Genomic DNA, 20,528 nt, shown 5'->3' with positions numbered 1-20,528 from the left:
AGAAATAAATCCTTCCAAGTTTGAAAAACATGAACTCAATTTTCAGCCGAGCAGCCACTAGACCCCTGAACATGAGTGTGGCGTCTGTGGACCCAGTGCCTTTCATTTTGTTCCTTCTGCTAAGAGAGCGAGGTCAAGGCAGAGTGGTTAGGTTAGTGTTATATGATGACATGTCGGACCTCGATAACCCCACAGCTAAAAGATGCATCAGAATGTTCAAGTCTGATATTCACGCCTACACTAACCAAGCACCTCCGGCAAACAGTCAATATTTGTAACCCACGGATCTACGATAAAGGAGATCAGGGGTATAACTCGGTCAGAGCGCTTTCTCAGCTCGCTTTCGTTTGGTTCGGTGGTGTTAACAACACCCCTGCTGTGTGTGTGTGTGTGTGTGTGTGTGTGTGTGTGTGGTGGGGGGGGGCACATGCCTCCTGTATGTGTGCATGTCTGAGAGCACACTATGTACAGGCATGCCGTTCTCTGGACAAGAATGACAAGGGATGGCTTAATTGAGGTGGTGTGGACATGTGTGGAGGAGAGATGCTGGGTATACTGGGAGAAGGATGCTGAATATGGAGCTGCCAGGGAAGAGGAGAAGAGGGAGGCCAGGGAGGAGGTTTGTGGATGTGGTGAGGGAGGACATGCAGGTGGCTGGTGTGACAGAGGAAGATGCAGAGGACAGTGGAATGGGCTTATGATTAATAACATTATTGTGTCTTGCAGAATTTGTGTGAAATGTCGTCTGTTCGTCTGTGTGGAAAAGTTGGTAGCAAACTAACCCAGGGTGCAACGCTTGAAGGGTTACACAGCGCCGACTGCTACTTGCACTATTTGTGAGTCAGTGACGTCGCCTACCGTCAACATTCAATGGCCAACATTCAACGCTGATCGCCAAAGAAATATTTATGAACTAACAAAGTTAAGGAAGTGTCTTTTAAGATAATGCACCGTTGTTACCCTGTTAAAATGTACTTTTCCAGATATAAGACTGACATTGATCCAAGCTGTAGTTTTTGTTGTCATGTTGAAGAATCTTTAATTCATCTTTTTTGGGAATGCACTTATAGCAGTATTTTCTGGACTGATGTAAACAATTGGGTACACAGGAAAATTACTACCACTGATATTAAAAAGAGCATGTTCTGTTTGGAGTAACTAAGAATGACGTTAAGGATACCAATCATCTATTCATGATAACCTTGATTCTTCTTCTTTGCAAACACCATATTCACACCAGCAAATTTTTAGCCCAAAAACCTAACTTTTTTGTTTTCAGAGCCACATTCCTTTGATATATAGAAACAGTTAAATTAAATAAATATTGTAAAGCCATTAAAACCTACACTATTTATGAAAATGTATTTTTGCCTTCATAACTGCTGAGAAGTGCCCCCGAGCCATTGTATATTTTTCTTTTTTTCCCTTCTTTCCCTTATATATCCTGTTCATCCAATAAAAATACAAACATTCAACGCTGCAGTAGCCACTCAAAGCCAGCAGATGGCAATGCAGTCAAAATAATCACTACAACAACACAGGGAGTTGGAATAGTTCAGCAGTCAACAAGTTAATGTTCACCCTGTTATGAATATCTTCATTTTGTGTGATTCCAGCCCCAGCGAGATGTCTGACCCAGGCCCGTTAATCACATGGAAAACAAACACCCCCAAAACAGGTGCAGAATTTATTTGGATTCTATTTGAACCCGTTCTATTCTATTTGAAAGTTTTACAATGAAGCTGGAGGCTAATCGCCCTTCGTGTGACTGGAAGGTAGTGAAAATGTGAAATCTACACAACTTGATACTCGGATGCTCTTAGGAGACCCCCAACCTGTGTTGTGCATGGTTCTGATCATATGTTGGTGACTGTATAGTATCAGAGGAACTGAGCCCAATCCATAGCGACCTGTAGGACGACCTCCTCCTGTGCAAACCCGTCGGCATGAAAGTGAGCCGTGGGGACGCATGACAATATTGTACAGATGTTGCTCTGCTCTTCACCCCCAGGCCAAGTTGGGTATCTCGGTATTGTTGAAGTGCACCGCCTAGTGGAGTCTTGATTGAAACAACTTGATGGGTTGATTGCAAATGCTGCTATTGATACAAATGATACTTAACTTTTTGCTGAAATTATAACATCAAAGTACTACATCTATGTATTTCAAAATAATGTTGGTGCATGTAGATCAAAATCTACTTTCCAGACAACTGACAACAATATTGAAATGAATTTTGTTCAAAACCATGCATATGGAAATATACCTTTACAATGTATATGGGATAAATACAAGTTATCAATGTGCCAACATGATGAGAATTGGCAGTAATCCGTCCCAAAACCACTAGAAAGCTGATTAAGTGGTACCTCAAAACATGGAGACCACAGAGCAAATTTGCACCTGTTGGTGAAGATGAAAACGGTTAATATAAATAAAGATATTGTTCTGCAAATCACTTCAGCTGAATCCCTTTGCAATCTAGTGCCCTTATGTGCGACTGCACTCAGCTGTGCTAATGGTGGATCTGTCTGAATGTCATATTCTAAAAGTATTTGGGAACCAATTGCATCATTGTTTATAGTAAGTGTGCTTTTAAAATAAAGGACTAATGCATCCGAGGCACTCCACCATGGGCCTGCTTGTAGTCCGCATTCTAATGAAGACGCCGAGTGTTAACACGGAGAATATGGAAACAATTCAAGGACTTCTGGAGGTGAAAGCAGGTACAAGGTGGAAGGTGATGACCGGCGGGAGATGGGAACGCAAAGAGGCAAGAAAAGAAGCAGATCAGTGGAGAAGAAAGGATAACGAGAGATGGGAGAGAGAATACTGAGAGCAGATAAGGGATAATGGGATGTTGGGGGGGAAGACTGATAGGGAAAAGGAAGGAAAAATATGAAAGACCCCAAATGAGTGCAGATTTTTCTTGGGGGGGCTCCCCCCCTCTTTTTCTCCCAATTGTACTTGGCCAATTACCCCAGTCTTCCGAGCCATCCTGGTCATTGTTCCACCCCCTCTGCTGAGCCGGGGAGGGCTGCAGACCACCACACGCCTCCTCCGATACATGTGGAGTCACCCGCTGCTTCTTTTCACCTGACAGTCAGGAGTTTTGCCAGGGGGGACGTAGCGTGTGGGAGGATCACACTACCCCCCCTCCCCGAACAGGAGCCCCGACTGAACAGAGGAGGTGCTAGTGCAGCGACCAGGACACATACCCACATCCGGCTTCCTACACCCAACCAAGCCGGAGGTAACACGAGGATTCGAACCGGCGATCCCGGTGTTGGTAGGCAACGGAATAGACTGCTACGCCCCCCGGACACCCTGAATCAGTGCAATTAAAAGAAAGCGAGACCGATTATATAGCAGACACTTGGTAGAGGGATGTGGGACCAGTCTGTGCTCAGCAAAGCAGGCTAAGGGTGTAAACTGAGGTGCGTGCATTAACCAAGTTAATGATGGATGTGGAAAGGGAGGGAGTTGGAGCCATGGAGACTTGATCGGGTAACAGGGAGGGTAACTCACCAAAATAGGCTGCAATAACGATGAGATACACCAACAAAAGTGACAAAATGTCTTGGTGGTGACATTATGGTTGTCTGGCAGAAGGCCCCCTAAGAGGGTGATGGAGACAAATGAGTGCTGGCTGAAGAGGCCAATTAAATCTAAAATGAAAGTCAAGAAATGAGAAATGTTGAAATAAAAGTACAAGAGATGGGCGATGAACAGGCCCACTTCCCCTCCCACACAAGGTTGAGAAGTGACTTTTTGCCTTGGGCCTGCGTTGCACATACCATCTTTTTTTCATGCAAATTGGCTGTATGCAGCTAAACTGTTTGTCTATCAAAGTGACCATATTTAATGTTTATTTCATCATACAAAAATAGGTTATTTCTTAAAAGAGTACTGTTCTAATAAACTTATTTTCCCTTGCCCTTCCTTAAGCACAGTAACACTGAATCTCAGAAACTTTATTGACAGCAGGAAATGATATAAAATGACCAAAAATGGATAAAATATGCCTCCTGCATATTAACTCCTGCACAAGAACAGACAGTATCCAACGTTCAACTACTGGTTTCCCAGTAGTTGCACCTTGAGCCACCAGTTGCACTTAAATTAAACGTGGTACATTAGAAACCTTACAAGGCGCACAGGGTACTGACTAGTGGTACCACAGTCAGGCATAGGCGTCATTTACGCTGGGGCCGCGTCCCCAACATGTTTGAAAGCCTTTAGTTAGTTGAACTTAATAATGAGTAAAATTACGCCGGTACATATCATGCCATTAAGAGAGAGAGAGAGACCCAACGTGCTTACTGGTCAGTAAATCTAAATCGAAACCCGTTGCTGCTGTGCACTCTTTTATGTGATGCAACAACGCAGCTTTAGTGTAGACACCAACACACCCCCGGGGAGGCAATGTTAAGAGCGATTTCTCTGCAGTTCTCTTCGGTTCTGCACGTTTGCTGGCCGCAATTCGAATGAAAAGCAAGGAACAGAGTTTATGAGTGGCCACATGCAGCACGTGAGACCTGTTAATAGGATTAAAATTCAAATTGAAGTTCAACGGGGAAAAAACCCCGCCTCTCTCTTCATTAATGTGGTGATTTTTTTTTTTTGCCTCATGGATCAAGGGATTGGAAACAGCATTGTTTTTGGAAAGTAATCATTGGAGAATTTTTAGTGGACCATATGAAGGTAAGACTGGTTTATTAATAAGCATTGATGTTGTTAGCTAAGTTCGATGTGGATTTGCCCACAACTACTTGGGCTATTTTAATGCTAGCTGTCTATCCTAGTTAAAATTGGGTATTACAGGCAGCAGGAAGTAGCTGGTGCTAGATAGCTAACATTAGCTAAACAACAATTAAGATCAAATATCAGGCTATTTTGTGTACAGTCACAGACCGATGCATATAGCAAGGCCAGCTGATTTTCATATTGGCATATACCAGGGACAAGATAAGTAACTACACAGGTCATTTTGGTAGCTGGACCCTTTACTCTGTCCGTTGCATTCGCCTCTGGGATATCCTTCATCTATTCTAGGGACTGTATTGCACTTGTCTAATGTCATCGTGTTTGGGGGCTGACAATGGATGTCAGTCTATACCAGTGACAATCTTGTTGATGTCGGCACTGATGTCAACATTACTTGTTTCTAACGTGCTGCCATATGGCTTGGAGTAGCTATTTGGGAAACCTGCATAGGTGGTATGCTGTAAAGACATAACTTAGACATGTCAGTTATGTGGCTTTCATCTTCTCCTGGATCGCCACCTTGTCGTGGTGGAGAAACTTGCATGGACTTATGATCCCAAAGAGCTATGCTGTCTGGAGCTTGGCTTCTGGTAGGGTCACCCAAGGCGGATAATCAAGGGGAGAGGTTCCACACGAAGCCCGATCCAACAAAGACCTCAATGGCGGAAGTGGCGGAAGATGTCTCCAGGTCATAGTGGCAGTGAAGGCTGCAACAGAGGGTGGTCCCCAATTGTTTTGGTTCTCCATGCCATTGGACTCTGGCCACCCCCTGCCAAGGACCCGTATGGTGGCTGTAGGCCCATCAGCCAATCCACATAAAAATCTCTGTGCAGGTGTCCTCCCGCAAGGATACCCACAGTGACCTAGAAGGAGGACCGTCATACTCGACCCCGAGTTACCGCTGATGATGATGGCTTTCATGAGCTTTTTATTGTTTTAACATGATCGTGACTTTCAAAACACTATCGTAACACATAAAAAGAGCAAGCAGCTTTTAAAGGCGACCCTTAAAGGGGAACCGTTCACATCTATCAGCAGTATAGGGCCCACTGAAAACAAGGTGTGAACATGTTGAACCCATCGTTGTCCCCAGGCCTTGTCAGAACTAACTTACGCCCATGCCTTCAGAAGTGGTCAACCTTTTAACCCATTAGTTGCTATTTCGGGCTAACATGGGGCAGTTAAAGCACAACTAGTTCACTGGAAAGTGTGACGTGTTGACTGGCTAAGATGCATAGTGTCTATATTTGCAAATACTCACTTGACTAGTTCACATGTATGTGTAACATGTGAACTGGGGCGGCACGGTGGCGTAAGTGGGTAGCCGCTGCTGCCTCACAGCAAGGTCCTAGTTTCGAACCCCCGGGGTTGTCCAACCTTGGGGGGGGGGGGGGTCATTCTAGGGTCCTTTCTGTGTGGAGTTTGCATGTTCTCTCCCCTTGTCTGCGTAGGTTTTCTCCGGGTGCTGTGGTTTCCCCCACCAAAAAAAAGACATGCATGTTAGGGGTTAATACTCAGTGGCGCCCCCAGAAATTTTTTCATAGGGGTGGCCAAATGGGGCCACTGCAAATCTTGGGGTGGCCCACCAAAACCAAAAGCCATGACTGCCTTTCAGGAAGTCTATCATGCTGTTGCAGTATTCCGTATAGGCTAGCTGAAAACTGTCAAGTTAAGGAATCGCACACTGAAAAACTTTGGCTTCTTATTTTTCACAGTTAATGTTACTGAATAGACCCATACGGTACAGTTAACATTCTGAGTTTCAATGTGTCATGTATCTGTACATATTGTAACGGGTTAGACGATTCCCTTGTTACATTGTGTATGTCCAGACATGAAAAATGAAAATATCAGATAGAAGCATGTTCCTGCATAATCAGAAGCATATTCTGCACATGCAACTCGTGGCTGGGGGGGGGGGGGCAGGGATAGTATCAGGGTGGCCATGGCCACCCCTTGGGGGCGCCACTGTTAATACTCCTGTCTGTGCCCCTGACCGAGGCATGGCAAGACGGACTGGAGTCGGACCCCCTGCTCCTGGCTACACAGCTAGGATGGGTTACATGCAGAGGGAGAATTCCCCCCACGGGGCTCAATAAAGTAATAAAATAAAACAGACAAACAGGGGGCTCAGGCCTGGCCGCCCCGGAAACGCATTGACGGTTTCCTGGAAAACTCGTTTTGCGACACGGTTTGATCCTGCGGGCACCGTTTTCCTACTGGAATCCGCCAAACCTCGAAGGCCTCTTCTGTTCCCCGAGCAGGGCGTATTGTTCGAAAATAGTTGTGTGATGTGGAGTTAGAAAACAACGAGACAGGAGACGTGAGAGTAGACGTAGTCGAGGTAGTTTGCTAGCTCCAACTTTGCATGTCATGCATTCGACAACGACACTGAACTGTGAACCGGAAAGCGGAAGTGCATTATCTAACCCCTCGCCTCTTCCCTTAAAGGTACACCGTCCTCTCAGGTGAATGTCTCTAGTTATAGAGATGTGGGTCACCACAGTGACCGGTTATGTTCTTGCCCGGTGCGGGATTCGATCCGGGGTGTACTGCACCACAAGGCGGCGTCACTAACCGCTCGGCTAAAGGGTCAGGCCTGTTAGCTAGGGGGCTAACGTGTCTTAGCAGTAGTTTACAGTTGTATGAAAGATTAAACTCCTCTCCTGAAGTCCCTCACCTTCCCCTCCATTGTGTGGCTTTTCTCCAATCTATTTGGACGCTCCTGTTCTTCTTCTTCTACCCGTTTAGCTGCTTGCGACTTGCTTGTTCGTTGTCCACCAGCAACACCAAAACGCAGGCAATACAAAAGAAAGAGAGGAAGTAATAAAGAGCCTGTCCGCGGGGACGAAGGCGGCCTGTTCGTCAACTGGGTTCATAAAACGTGGCGTTACATAACGACGCGGGCGTCCATTTTGAGTGACGCGGAGCTGCCGAACCTCACTGTCGGGACCCTGGGAGCGGGATAATGGGCGGCTGGGGAAGCGGTAGCCATAGTTTACTCGTTTCATTACCGGGAACTACAATTCCCACTTTACTCCTCCTCACGTCAATCGTCCAAAACGGTTGCGCGCGTCAGTTGCTATGGTTACGTTAAAGCCGATCCCGCTCGTCTTCTTCTTCTCTCGGTTTAGCGGCGGGTCGCCAAAAGCCCGCTCGTCTGGGAGGAATCCCCATTTTGTACGACGACGTTTCACCGAGGGGTCAAGTTTAGGGTTAAAGTTAGTTTAAAACAAGAGTGAAATTAGGTCGGGATTACGGTTAGGGTTAAGGTTAGGGTCAGGGCGGGGGTTAAGGTTAAAAATGATAAGGTCGTAAATGGTTACGTGGCGTCAACTGGGGCGACATGGCCTACAGATAGGGAGGGGGAGTTCACCACGGGAGGCCTGTTTCCTGCGCCAGGGGCGGAATTTGACGAAACTGTAAAGTAAGTTGATCTTGATAACTTGTCAAAGTCATATTCGTAATTAAACATTAATTTGTTTGTAAAAATTTGTTCGTGTACACGACATGGCCAAAAGTATTTGGGCACCTGAACGCTATACAAGCAATCTCATTAAAAACCGTGGGCATTAATATGGAATTGCCCCCCCCCCTTGCACAATATTCACATTACAAGCAAAATGTGACCCAGATCTGATTTATTTGCTGCATGTGATACATATCTGATTATTTTTAGAGCAGTGTGAATGCAAATATTTAAATTTTGATTTTGAAATCAGGTTTGGACCATCTGGTCGTTTCAGTATGACCGGAGTTTAACCGGGCAGATTGGATTTCGCGTGACTTTTACGTCACTCACACTTCCACATGACTACCAGCAATGACTGCTAATGGGGCGGCCGGGCAGCGTAGCGGCCTTTTTCATTGCCTATCAACGTGGGGATCGCCGGTTCGAATCCTCCGGCTTGGTTGGGCGTCCCTACAGACACAATTGGCCGTAGGAATGGGTATCGTTAGGATTTTATCGATACTACTACTCTTATCGGGTCGGTACTTTATCGATACTCTTATCGGTTCTTTTTGATTATTATGCAAGAAAAAAGACACTTAATTAAGAACAGAATCGACATTGCTTTATTATTCTATTATATAACTTTATATAAATATAAACAAATATTTATTCAGCAGCAACAGCAGCAGCAATGTTTTAAATGCGTCTGAATTATAGACTTTATAATCAACATTCAACAACAACAAATAAGATAAAAAATAAAAGTAGATAAAGATAAAGAAAAAAAATATATTAAAAATAAATTTTTACAGCAAAAGGCTAACGGAAGTTCAAACAAACAAGAACCTAGAACATTATCCTAACAGTTCTTCTGCAGAAAAATCAACATATCTGCCTTCTTCGGCAGGAGTCGTGAGCTCTCCTGACTTATAGTGTCCCCGGCTATTAGCCTAGCTAACTCCGTATCTATGGCTTATATATCTGTAGCTAAACAATTAGCTAAGCAATTATATTTTATTTATTGGCCTATTCGTAATAATTCGTTATTAGCCTAGCTAACTCCGTATCTATGGCTTATATATTTGTAGCTAAACAATTAGCTAAGCAATTATATTTTATTTATTGGCCTATTCGTAATAATTCGTTATTAGCCTAGCTAACTCCGTATCTATGGCTCATACGGCTTACCTTCAGTGGACGTGGATGGAACACTACGAGCAAAGCAGTGGAAAACGCCGCATTTCTGCAGATTAATACCATGTTTCGACAAAAGATGTTTCGACAGATTGCTTGTATTGCCACCCTTACTGGCAAATGATTTGTTGCACTTGTGGCAACGAGCGTTGTTGTCATCGACTTTTGAAAAATATACCCAAACTTTTGAACATTTAGTTCTCTCCGCCATGATGAGCCCTTGAGCAGAGCTGTCTGTGCGTGTGTGTGGAGCACAGCACAGCCCCGCCCCTCGCGCTGTAAGAGAGAGAGACAGAGAGATGGAGAAAACGGCAAACAAGATTATGTTCGCGACGTTTAAATTCCTCGAAAAACACAATTGCCACAATATAAATCTCACTCCATGATTTCTCGAGTACCTACCGACTACCGATAGCAGAACCGAAAACGTCGGATCTTAAAAATGCTCCGGTTTTTACTAATTTAGAACCGGTTCCCGTTTAGAACCGGGTTTCGGGGGGCATCCCTAATTGGCTGTGTCTGCGGGTGGGAGTGGGGGATATGGCTATGTACAGTTGGGGAGAAAAATGGTAAAGAAAAAAAGCAATGACTGCTGATGTAGCTGCAGCTATGGCTTTGGCCTTTTTTTTCCGCCTTCTCATCCTCATCCTCAAGAGCTGACTGTCATCAAACTACCATTGCAAATCATCTTAGCAATGAATCCTTGCACCGCTGCTTCATTCCTGTCTTTCATGCTTTTTTTTTGTCAGTCTCGCAATTATGACATTTTTATTGTTGTTGATATATGCAAACCAATTGTTATTTGTTGTAAATGTTCATCCCGCAATCTTTTAACACATCAGATATGGGACACTTTCCAAACATATTATGTGAATTACCAAGTGAAAAGATTGGATCAGGTCAAACAATTGAGCATTAAGGCCTGTGATGTGAATGTAGTCATGGCTGCTCTCAGAGCCTCCATTCTTCTGGGAAGGCTTTCCACTAGATTTTGGAACATGGCTGTGGGGATTCGCTCACATTCAGTCACAAGAGCATTAGTGAGGTCAGGCACTGATGTTGGGGAGAAGGCCTGGCTCACAGTCGTTATTCCAATTCATCCCAAAGGTGTTGGATGGGGCTGAGGTCGGGGCTCTGTGCAAGCCAGTAAAGTTGTTCCACACCAAACTTGGTAAACCATGTCTTCATGGTCCTGGCTTTCAAACTGTTGCCACAATGGTGGAAGCACACAATTCTCTAGAATGTCATTGTATGCTGTAGCATTAAGATTTCCCTTCATTAGAAATAAGGGGCCTAACCCAAACCATGAAAAACAGCCCCAAACTTTACAGTTGGCATTATGCGTTGCCAGATTCATCTGTCAGACTGCCAGATAGTGAGGCATAATTCATCACCCCAGAAAATACGTTTTCACTGCTCCAGAGTCCAATGGCAGTGTGCTTTACACCACCCTAGTCCACGCTTGGCATTACGTATGCTGACGTTAGGCTTGTGTGCAGCTGCTCGGCCATGAAAATTCATTTCATGAAGCTCCTGATGGAACAGTTCTTGTGCTGATGCTGCTTCTGGTTTGGAACTCGGTAGTGAGTGTTGCAACAGAGGACAGACGATTTATACACACTTCAGCACTCAGCGGTCCTGTTCTGTTGTTGCTCCTAGACTTTTCCATTTCACAATAACAGCACTTAAATTGATTGGGGCACAGAAATTTGATGAACTGACTTGTTGGAAAGGTGGCATCCTTTGAAAGTGCCACATTGAAAGTCACTGAGCTTTTCAGTATGACCCATTCTACTGTGACTGTCTATGGAGATTTTATGGCTTGATTTCATGCACCTGTTAGCAGTCAAAATCAAATCAATTTTATTTATATAGCCCAATAACACAAATTACAAATCTGCCTCAGTGGGCTTAACAGCAACACAACGATCTGTCCTTAGACCCTCTCATCGGATAAGGAACAACTCCCTAAAAAAACCCTTTAACAGGGAGAAAAAAAATAGGAAGAAAAAAAATGGGTGCGGCTAAGATAGCAGAGCCCACTGATTTGAAGGGGTGTCCACATACTTTTGGCCATGTATTGTATTTGGAGGTCAAGGCCTGGGTTAACAACGGCCGCCATTGGTGCTGTGCGCTCACAGGGTACCGATGGACAAGCCAAAAGGAGTGTATTTGTAGGGAGAGAATATGCTCTCCTCTTCTGCATCACTACTCCTCCCCACTCAAGAAATCTCATGCCAACGCATCGCTGAAGGTAGGTAGCACTGCAGATGCATTTGAAAATAGACTTGGACAAGCAACACAAAGGTGAGATTTTACACTCTTTTCTTCACACAATACATTTTGCAGGGGGAACAGAAAAAATTCAAGGATTTCATAAAAATATATCAGATTGTCAGATTTTGGTGCGTAAACCTTGACCAACCCAAGTCAAAAGTGCCACACGTGGTGCTAAACATGTTCTCTAGAAAACTGTCAACGCATTTCCACTGGACTAGCATCCACCCAGTGGTTTGTGCTAGTCCTGAACAGGGATATGCCACACCTGACCTCTCTCCACCTCCAGTCAACATCAATTTGATGCTTGTACTGAGATGCACAATTGAGGATGAAAAAATGCTTCCTGAATGAAAGTTTAGATCTGCGATTGAGGAAGAAGAAAATAAAACCAGCAGAAGAAAGAGATAAAGGTAAACTGTTATTTTGTTTGATTGTTTTAGTTAGGTTTTGCTAGCTAACGCTAGCTGTTATGTCTCTCAAGAACAGTCACCGCGAAGCTAGTGCTAGCTAGCTAATGTAAGTCAAAATGGGGCAAAATGTATGCTAGCTAATACATTTACTGGTTTTTAAGTTTAGGGAGCTTCGTTGTTCCTTGGTACAAGTTGGCCCGCCATCGTCGCCTATTTAGCAACTTTAAATAGCAAGATTATTTTTTTCTCCTTGCGCAAGGCAAATGCTAACAGTTTTTATCCCTTAGAGTTGGGTTGGAATAGTTTTCCTACCGCTTTTTACTCTTTTGCTTTTACAACGCTTTGAATATACTTGACATGGATGGATGCACAGTGTAAAATATATTTTAATGACTCTATGGCAATTAATGTCTTGATGCATGCTCAATAATCCAGGTATTTCAGTTAATGTTGAGGATATGGAGCATAATTGCATTTAACTACCATGACAAATAATATCAAATTATCGCTAGCAACCTATATCAATGGCATTATTGAGGTGCTATCAATAAGGATAAGCCTGTTTGCAAAAAACAAAAAAAGTAATATGCATTTGTATTCTATTAATGGGCCTAGATTCAATATTTTGGAGCATACTCATCTGACGCAGCAAGACCATGCACCCTTTTAGCTGACCTCGTGGTTGGTGAGGAATCATCATCAGATAGTTTAGACACATCTACGCCGCCCTTTGAGATTGCTGTTGCAGGTGCTGTAAGGGAAACATCAGCAGGACAATTTTCTTCCAGTGTGACTGCTCTTGGCCAAGCCATCACAGTAGCAGCAGGTACATCAACTTTCTCTCTGGTAGCTTACAACATTTAGTTGTTTTATTGTCACCTGACAAAATTGTTGTGACATCACATGACAAATGTCAAAGTGATGTGATATTATATTTATATTTGATATTTGCAACCAATGGATGGCCAACTGAAACTAGTGATATGGATCCAGGAAATTCTTATCAGTTTATTTAAATAGTGACCTATTTATTCCAGGTAGTTTAAAATTTTTTCCATCTGTTTATAGAACATTAACTTGGAAGTTAAGTTGGCAATTAACTTGTTTAACAGTTACATTAGTATTAACCAACAACTATACAATAATTTTTTTTGTATCATGTAATAAAAAGGTTGCTGCATGGAATATTGATTTCATTTGAAATGTTTTGTGTGACGGTAAAGTTGCATGAACTCAATTTGCAATGTAACGCCGGCCTTAGAATCCAGATTCAGCTCTGTCTCCAGATCTCAAGAACCTCCCAGTTTGGGAATAGTGGCATGCCTTTGATAAAAAGGCGTGATCCAGTAATTGCTCCCCAGTTCATTAAGAGCAGAAGAGTTCTCTTCTGTCTTGGACAGTTTGTTTCTTTTCAACAAGTATGTCATGTACTCTCCCCCAACTTAAAAATTGTCACTTCTTATATGATGGGTGCATTTGGGTCTGTGTGTATTTTGATTTCTTAGGTGCTGGAAGACCACCTGTCCGGGCGAGCAAGTTGCACAATTTACATGCTGAGATTGGGTGAGTTTCATGAGCTGTTTTGTGACCAGGCCAACAAGAAAATCCCAAATGAGCCAAGATAAGATGATGCAGCAATGAGACAGAAGCTGATGGGCATAGTAAAGAGTGACCCTGCCTGGATGATACAAATTGCTGTAAGTGAAGAGTGACTGATTGTTCCAGAGGGTGAAATTAAAGGATATTGCGAGGAGTGATCTTAATTTGAGGTGAGATACAGCCATAAGTAGTAGAAAGTCACCTAGCCTGCTACCCATCCATGCTAGAAAGGACTGTGGCTTTTCTCATCCACTTTGCTGGAAATTCAGCAACATTCATTCATCCATGAATTCATTCATTCCACCATCATCCATACCCGCTTAATCTGACTTAGGTTATACATTGTTTAAGGTGTGACCATAAGAAAAAGAAACAAAAATGTTGACCTTAAGTCATATATTGTTTTAAAGAGTAACCACACAGTTGAATAAGACCTGTTTTGTGAAAACTGGTGTATATGGCTTCATTTCAATGAACGACATCAGTCCTGGATGAAATCACATCATTGCCATGCAAATATGATATTATCCACACTTCCTATAACAAATCTGTCAACATCACGCTCCAGCTGGTGAAACTCTGTCGTAGGCATCCAGTCCCAAATGCTTATGTAGCCAAGGGCTTTTGTCCACACACACACACACACACACACACACACACACACACACACACATGCATATACAAAAGACTGAATGAGATCAGAAAAATAATTTGATCTAACCAACCACTTTCTCTTTGCATGTCTGTGTTGTCAACATAGACCCCCCCCCCCAAAAAGTCATAAAATGAGAAAGATGTTACTCTTTAAGTGAAACCAATAACTGATTCAGTGGTGTTTCTATGTCTGAGTTTATTTATTCAGTGACTGAAAATGTAGGCCCTTCTTTTGCGGCACAAGGCTTACCGATGCATACCCATAAAAATGCAGTGACAAAGAGCTGTTGGCCTTTCAAAGCCCTATTGCAACATTTTTAATTGAGACCATTATGGCATAGTCAGCCACTGTGTCAGTTTGCAGAATAACTCTGCAGATTGTGATTTTGATGAGCACTGCAGACATGGCCATTGTGAAGGTAGATGTGAGAGCCCTTTCCCATTTTGTATCTTTGCAGCTCATGTGTGACACAAATTCTCAGTTTTTTCTGAGTTGGAAGTGAACTGCTGACAATAGACATGTCGATAAACTGCTCTACAATCTTTAAAAACTTTTTTTGTATTGTACTCACTGTTTGAGTTTGGTGTGTGTGTGTGTTTGTGTATTTTTCTGTTTGTGTGCGCAATGTCCATGTGCATGCGTGTCTACATAAATGGTTCTGTAGGTTGATGTGCGTGCATGTGTGGGGTAATAAAAAAAAAACAAACAAAAAACTGCCTTTCAGTGTTTAATGGCCACTCAATGGTGACGGGAATATTGTAAAGGCACTAAGACCATGACCTTATTGGCCACTTATTGTTATTTTGGCAATGTACTAGACCAGTGGTACTCACTAATTTTCTTAGGAGAGCCACGTATGAGTAAGACCATTCCTCAAAGAGCCACAGAGATTGCAGATATAACTTGGGTGTTTTTTTTTTCATCACCACTCTCAAGATATTTACCATCTTTGTGTATGTTTAAAAAAATATAGTACCATGCTTTCCATCCTTACATCTCTTTTTATTCTCAATTAATAATTAAATTGCATTATTAAAATATATAATACTTGTTTGTGAGTTTGTAAGGCTGGGAGTGGAACCCATCTTATGTATGAATGTACATATGCAGTTATACATAAGCATTATCAACATGAAAAAAATGTTTCGCAAATACAAAGCTACACACAGGCTATACGTATACCCATGATCCCACGTTGTTATGTAGCCTACGTTCTTTGACGTATCATCAGTATGCTGCCATCTGCTGGATAATTCATTTCAATGTGCTAAAACAGGACACAAACGGAACCTATAGAAGTAAGTTATAGCTATGTTCTTATTGTTATCAGTGGATCTATATGAGGTGCAAAACAAAGTCTCATGAGCCGCGTGCGGCTCACAAACCGCATAAAGATTAACACTGTACTAGACTCATTCTACCACTGCAGTCAGGTTTCTGTGGATTAAAGCATTACTATAAATGTAATTGCATGTGTGCACCACATTACCTTGACCCCACCCTGTCGAAATCATGCAGCTGCTCGACCCACCTGTTGTTAGACCTCTGGGATGACATTTACTGTTATTGCCAGAGACGAAGCCCTTTTTTTTTTTATCTGGCAATGTCACTCCAGAAGGTCATCTGTCTCCGCAGAGACGACACTTATCATGCTCAGCTGCCAGAAATGTATCTTCGCAGCCCCATCATGCAGGGGTGTGCCATGGGCTGGCAGAGGATCATCTGTAAAGGCTGCACTTCAGGGTTGGCTCACTCATGTCTGTTGACAGATTCTTAAGACAAAATCAAGCTCTAAAAGCTATGATCCTGAAGATAGTTGTTTTTGTTGAACTTACAGACACCTATGGCGATCAGTGATAATGGCAGTGGTGTTGGAGCCCCACAAATCCCAGAGATCCAGCCAAATTGAAATAGAGTTGCCAGGGCGACTGCAGTGATGTTGTGTCAGCACCTTACCCTCTGCAGAACAAAAATATTCAATTGGATCTAAGTTTCAGCAGTTGATTTTGTAGTGTTTGTCTAATCTAGTAAGGGCCTTTCACAAGCTTGGTCTGCCATATCAGCTTATTAGACACAACTTTACATCTTCTTCAAACTTGATGCTACTTACCTTCTTCTTCCTGTGCTGAAGATGTTAAACACTTGTTCCATATCATTTTTCCCATTAAAGTCCAACCAGACAGTAACCATTAAAATGAGCAACTAAAGAAATTGTCACAATTTGTCTATTCGTGGATCAGCCATCATCTCAAATGCACTCGTGGGTGAATAGTGTCAAAAAAAGGATATTTGCCTGGATGTAAATCTCAGGATTGTATCTTTAAGATTTTTAATTTGTGATATTGGGCTATACAAATAAAATTGACTTGACTATAAAAGGTAAAACTATTTAAATAAAGGGTTGTGTAATGCAGGTATTAAACTCTGGATTTTGGTGTCGTATCTGCAGTATTAGAATAGTCTCCCCTGAGTGTAAAGATTTTACTCTTGGAGATAAGATTTCCATTATCTCTCATGCATCATATTTGATAAAACCACTTTCCTCTAACTGTAAGAAATTGGATGGGTTTAGGCCTTTGGCAGCTGTTCTAATAAGAACTCACTTAAGATTGGAGAATATATTAGAATGAAAATAACGCAATAACGCTGTTATAATCCTGTGCCCCATGCAAAAGAACAAACAGCCATTTTAAAAATAATTTGTTGTACTTCAGTGCCAAACATTGACAACTAACAAGGGCAAACCAAAGAAGGCAGAAACTAATGGAGGCATATTTATATCAGGCATTTCTCCATAGAATTATCTCCAGGTAGAGCCATTTTCATTCCGCTGTCGGCCTAGAAGAACTTACGCTTTTGTCTCCTCTAGAATCAACTACTTTCTGAGTGCCTATCTGTTACCTTGTACTTAGAAACACCAAATAATTAAAACTCAGCAGCTTGAATACTTGTGTGGGCTAGAGGATACAAAGGCCTTGCGCTTCCGTCTTTCATGGGTGGTGCACTGTAAACGCATGTATTGACTATTGTACTTCTCAGTCGGAAAGCGTTTCTGTTTCTTTTGCCTCACTGTATCACTGATTTGCTTTTGACTCTTAATCCACTTGAACTCTTTGTGCTCTCAAAATACAGGAGGTGTTTTTCAGCCCGAGAGCGATCCTCTCTCCTGTCAGCTCCCTTTCTCTGGGAACAACCTCGCTGCCAATGGGAATCGGACACAGTCTCAAGATCCATTAATTTCGCCATTAATCGATTAATTCAATTTGACCAACCTTAAACTCCCACCTTGGCAGCCGTTCCTCTCCTCTGTGTCTACATGCCTGCAGTTTGTCATTCATTTTCTTCTTCTTCCTCTCACTCTGCCCCGGTGTTGGCAGGTGTTCTTGCTTTCTTGCACACGTGCGTGCATGCACATACACTGGCCCCATTTCTTAGAGGTTCTTATGTTCTCGGTCTATATTTATATTTAATGTCGGCTATTTTACAATCACTTGTTATGGGTGGACAACTGGTTTAGCAGGTGGTCCTCCGGGCTTTTCCATACAGGAAACATGTCAAGTAATTATTAGGAAAATACTAAACCTTATGTGCTCCAGGTATGCTGCACATGCGCACATTAACACCCCCCCCCCACCCCGCTAACAAACAAATATACAACCCCCCCACCCACCCCTTCTTTCTGTTCTTTCTTTGAACCTCTTTTAAAAAACATTTGCTTTGTAAATCAGACTTGACACCATCTATGAAGAGGTGCAGAAAAACTCTAGGTATCCCACAGCCATACTCGAGTGCCTGTCAAGTGTCCACAGTCAGGATGTTTGCATAAAAGAAATAGAAAAAGTAAATCAATGAACAGCTTTGTCACTGCAAAAAAAGAAGAGAAAAAAAAAGAAAAATTAAGTGTTTGGAGTCCTTTTCATTAAAGAACACAGATTGACTTTAGGTAATTACATGTAAAAGACTTTAAAAATGACCATATAGCTTTAGAGTTCATTTACTATCATTTGTGAAGCAAAGGATAGCTGGGTTGATGTCCATTACAGGCAAGGCAGAAAGACGCTCAGTGAACCCAGAGAGGGAGGGATGCCATTTGGAGGCTTTCAGAAAGACATTAAACCCACACACCCAAAAAGGCCTACACTTAGGTGGCCACTTTGACTGATGATTTCTCTCCATCTGCCCATCCTCCTCTTTCTCTCTGTGCATCTTCCCTCTCTATCTGGCTGTGTCAGTGTGTTCGGAGGTTGCTGGCAGTAAGGGTTCTACAGATGATGGAGCTTTCAAGGATAGCTGAGCACCTCTGAAAATGAAGGTCCCACTGCTCACTGCGAGCGACCTCTGGGGACAGCAGGAGCCCTGCTATCTGTGCTCTTTAGGTCGCCTCCATCACAGTAACATGTACATATACTGTGTCCTGTGTATTGTTGAGTTTGTAAGATGAAATTTTTCAGAACTTGCAGGTTTCTTTTTTTTGATGGCTATCTTGCCTCTGGCCGTGAGCATATTTGATTTATGTTATTTTGCAGGTTTTTACAGGATTTTATTTCAAAGGAAGATGCTGGCATGCATAGATGCAGTGGCCCCTCTGGGTCAGGAAAATATGGTATTATGTGTTGTTAATGTCAGTCGTTATCTCTTGTCTAAACCTTTGGAGAATACGTGCACCAGAGACATTCATGTTCATACCTACGATCCCTGAACCCTGCTGAAAACAACGTATGTACTACCAACTTGGTGTACCAATCAAGGTTTTTCACAGCCTCAGCTTGATAGGAAGATCAGACTCCAAGACCGTGGGGCAGCCCATAGCAACTGCCCGAAGGAGGAAGGAAGGCGGGAGCGTGGTAAGCAGGCTGGAATCCACACTAGGCAAGGGCTAACCATACAAGACCTGCTCTCCCTTCAATCTTACTTTCCAGTGTTCATTCACTGGATAACTGGACTACCTCAAACTACAACTGACCACCCAACGGAAGATGAGTGAGTGCTGCATTTTTATTTTCATTCCCAACGCTTCAGTTCAACTGAAGTGTTAAGCTTACCTCCTTCCATTCAGACGGGAAAGTCTCTTTGTCCATTAAAATCTACGGAGGTGGTTTGTGTGTTTATATCAACAAGGAATGGTGTGAGAATGTTGCAGTAATTGCAAGCTACTGCTCGCTGCTGTTGGAGTTTGTCAATCAAGTGTTGGCCTTACTATCTGCCAAGGGAATTCACTGCCATTGTTGTGGTGGCCGTGTATAGCCCTCCCAGTTCCAATGCTAAAGACACATTGACTGTTCTTCATGGGGCCATCGGGAAACCGCTCATCCCAGTGGCTGTGTCATTGTTATCTAACCTATCCACGCAAACTTTAAGACAGTTCTACAAGAGGTTCAAATACATTGGGCTTGGTTTGGACAAACATCTGTAATGCATACAAGGCCTCACCCAGCCCTCACCTTGGCTCTTCAGACCATGTATCGCTTCTATTAATCCCAGCATGTAGATCACATCAATACACACCAAACTGGTTGTGAAACAGGACAGAGTGTGACCAGATGGAGCTGACTCAGCACTACAAGATTGTTTTAATTGTAGAGATTGGAACATCTTCAATGAGGCAGCCACCTATGGTCTCATCTACAACTTGGAACAGTATGCATCATCAGTTACAGGCTACATCAGCAACTGCATAGATGATGTAACTGTCTCCAATTCCATCATCACATGAGCCAACCAGAAACCTTGGCTCACTGCTGAGTTCCATGCTTCGCTCAAGGCCTACTACGCTATCTGCAGATCAGGTGACAAGGCAGCTCTTAGGACAGCAAGAGCTAACCTGTCCTGTGCCATTGGAGTTGCAAAGTACACCTATCAAAAGAAAATCCACGGACCCCTCCTGGAAACCAGAGACACATGGTGCATGTGGTATGGCATACAGGTCATCACTGACTACTAGTCTGTACCTCAGACCTGCAACAGTGATACCTCTCTCCCAGATGTGCTGAATGACTTCTATTTACGGTTTGTAGCCTTGAATGACATACTGGTGAGAAGGACCACCCCTCTTGAAGATCAGACACTCTTGTCTGTCGACAGTTTACCTAAGGACAACCCTAGCCAAGGTCAACCCACATAAAGCTGCTGAGCCTGACAACATACCTGGTCAGGTGCTCAGATAATGGGC

At 43.0% G+C, this 20,528-nt stretch overlaps 1 protein-coding gene across 1 annotated transcript in view; it reads right to left on the bottom strand.

Moving 5' to 3' along the window:
• Positions 1–20,528, bottom strand: part of LOC130131747 (interleukin-10 receptor subunit beta-like) — a 29,584-nt gene that overhangs the window by 7,058 nt on the left and 1,998 nt on the right. The window contains exon 2 of the mRNA XM_056301546.1: positions 5,120–5,225. Coding sequence (XP_056157521.1) covers positions 5,120–5,225 — 106 coding nt within the window. The remainder of the gene's footprint in view (positions 1–5,119; positions 5,226–20,528) is intronic.

This window comes from Lampris incognitus, chromosome 21, assembly GCF_029633865.1.
Source record: "Lampris incognitus isolate fLamInc1 chromosome 21, fLamInc1.hap2, whole genome shotgun sequence".
In the NCBI taxonomy this organism is placed as follows: Eukaryota; Metazoa; Chordata; class Actinopteri; order Lampriformes; family Lampridae; genus Lampris; species Lampris incognitus.
The sequence above is the reverse complement of the archived record's forward strand: the minus strand, read 5'-3'. Positions and strand labels throughout refer to the sequence as shown.